At 48.6% G+C, this 1,766-nt stretch overlaps 1 protein-coding gene across 1 annotated transcript; it reads right to left on the bottom strand.

The window, feature by feature from the left end:
* Window positions 1-32: 32 nt before the first annotated feature.
* On the bottom strand, window positions 33-1,398 carry LOC109509714 (transformer-2 protein homolog alpha-like; the record flags this gene model as incomplete). Its single annotated transcript, XM_019859532.1, has 3 exons — window positions 33-152; window positions 508-696; window positions 1,086-1,398. Coding segments are annotated over 3 exons (622 nt in total), but the record flags the coding sequence as incomplete, so codon positions are not given.
* Window positions 1,399-1,766: the final 368 nt, after the last annotated feature.

Genomic DNA, 1,766 nt, shown 5'->3' with positions numbered 1-1,766 from the left:
GACATAAAAAGGGGAAAACGTTGGTTTGACTCTTACATAGATTGTTTACCCATGTAAATTCCAGGTGTGGGGGTGTGGGCACGCTTGGTAATGGAGTAATCTACTCTGATTACCCTCCCGTCGATCTCCATACCGTTGGCTCTCTCCATTGCCTGAGAAACAAACGTCCAGAGTCAAGGATCAGCATCATATGCGCAGTCGGCATGGATGCCTTGACTCGGAGGTCGACTGTAACGATACTGACATCTAGTGGTGCACTCGCGTAATCACACGTGCCCAGCAAAGAATGGAGACGGTGCGTGTTGCCATACGACGACACATGGCGCAATTTGAAAACAGGTTTACTTGAGATGACACGTCATCTCGTTGGAGCAACACCGCACTGGACTGTGTCTATGCTACTGTACGGTAATTACTGCCACAGAAGCAGTTTTGGTCCAAGGAAATGCACGTTATTCAACATATAGAGGCGACGAGTCGCAATAAAATGAAACAAGTCAACCTTACCTCCTTTGAATCTTCCAGTCTCTCAAAGTAAACGAAGGCATATCCTCGCGAGCGGCCCGAGCGCTGGTGGAACACCACGTTGACACCAGTCAGACGACCGTACTGTGAAAACACGTGCCTCAGGTCTCGCGCTGTGGTCTCCAAGCTTAGGCCAAATACCCCCAAACATTTGCTGGGATCGGGGTTTGCCTAGAAGGGGTCAACAATAACGCTTTTGGTTGATCGCATTCCGTTCTTGTTCGGTGCATACAAATGTCCAATTGCAACCTTTTCCGGCCTACTTTGATCATTTCTGCAAGCGGAACAGCGTTCAAACCCTTGACAGATTTAATAACCCATTCGACAACTTTAAAAACCCGAGGCGGGTCGTTTTGACCTCAATCAACATGGAGTTTATCAGCGGTTACGAGCACACCGAACGGAATCTCTGAGGTATCAATCGGGTGAGCCTCATTCAAAATGCTGAGTTACCGTTACGTGTACGCGATGTGTCCCACTTACGTGCGATTCCACCCGAGAAATCACATGCACAATTACCACACCACGCCCGCCCAAAATAAGGCCCAAGGTCCACCTACCCTATCGACTAGCCCGCCGTGGCTGTTCGCTTCTTTGGCTTCATGGCTCTGTTGATAGAATGAAATAACAGCAACGGTTATTGAATGTGCCGTCAGAGTGCTTTTGCCACAGCATGAACCGCAATTACTTGAAAAATTCCCGCGTGCGACGCACACATTCGGCCTGTTAAGTTCGTTGATTCGTCGCAAGATAACTTCGAAAAGGTTTGCGGCGCTACCGCAGCCTAATTGGACTCGACTGTTCCGAGTGACGGTTCGTCTTTTTCTCGACAGAGCGGTACCAATCGGATGATGTTGAGGTTGTTGTTTTGCCCTGAGTTAAACAAAAAAACAACAATTAAAGACAGCTGCAGACAGTGAATAAAAGCGGAGCCTCGGAGTCGAGCCAAAGGCTGTTTATGTTTTCGTCGTGAAGTCATACAATGAGGTTGTCCGTAGCCGCACAGTCAAGAGAATAACTACACATTGGATGTTGTAGCACTGCCAACATTTTTGGCTCGCTTGCCAAGCCGTGCGAAGGGCTGCATACTGAATGCACGCTTTTCGCCTTTTGCAGCGGAACTTGGCGTGACAGTTTAAATACTGCTTGACAGTGATGATTGGTCAGGGTCAACAAGGCCTTCTCTGCTGGCCTCAACAGCCAAAACCCAAATTCTAATGTTTGCTCCGGGTACGCGTGCG

Source organism: Hippocampus comes, unplaced genomic scaffold (assembly GCF_001891065.2).
Source record: "Hippocampus comes isolate QL1 unplaced genomic scaffold, H_comes_QL1_v1.1 C17017621, whole genome shotgun sequence".
Lineage (NCBI taxonomy): Eukaryota > Metazoa > Chordata > Actinopteri > Syngnathiformes > Syngnathidae > Hippocampus > Hippocampus comes.
Note: the sequence above shows the minus strand (reverse complement) of the source record. Positions and strands in the feature narration are given on the sequence as shown.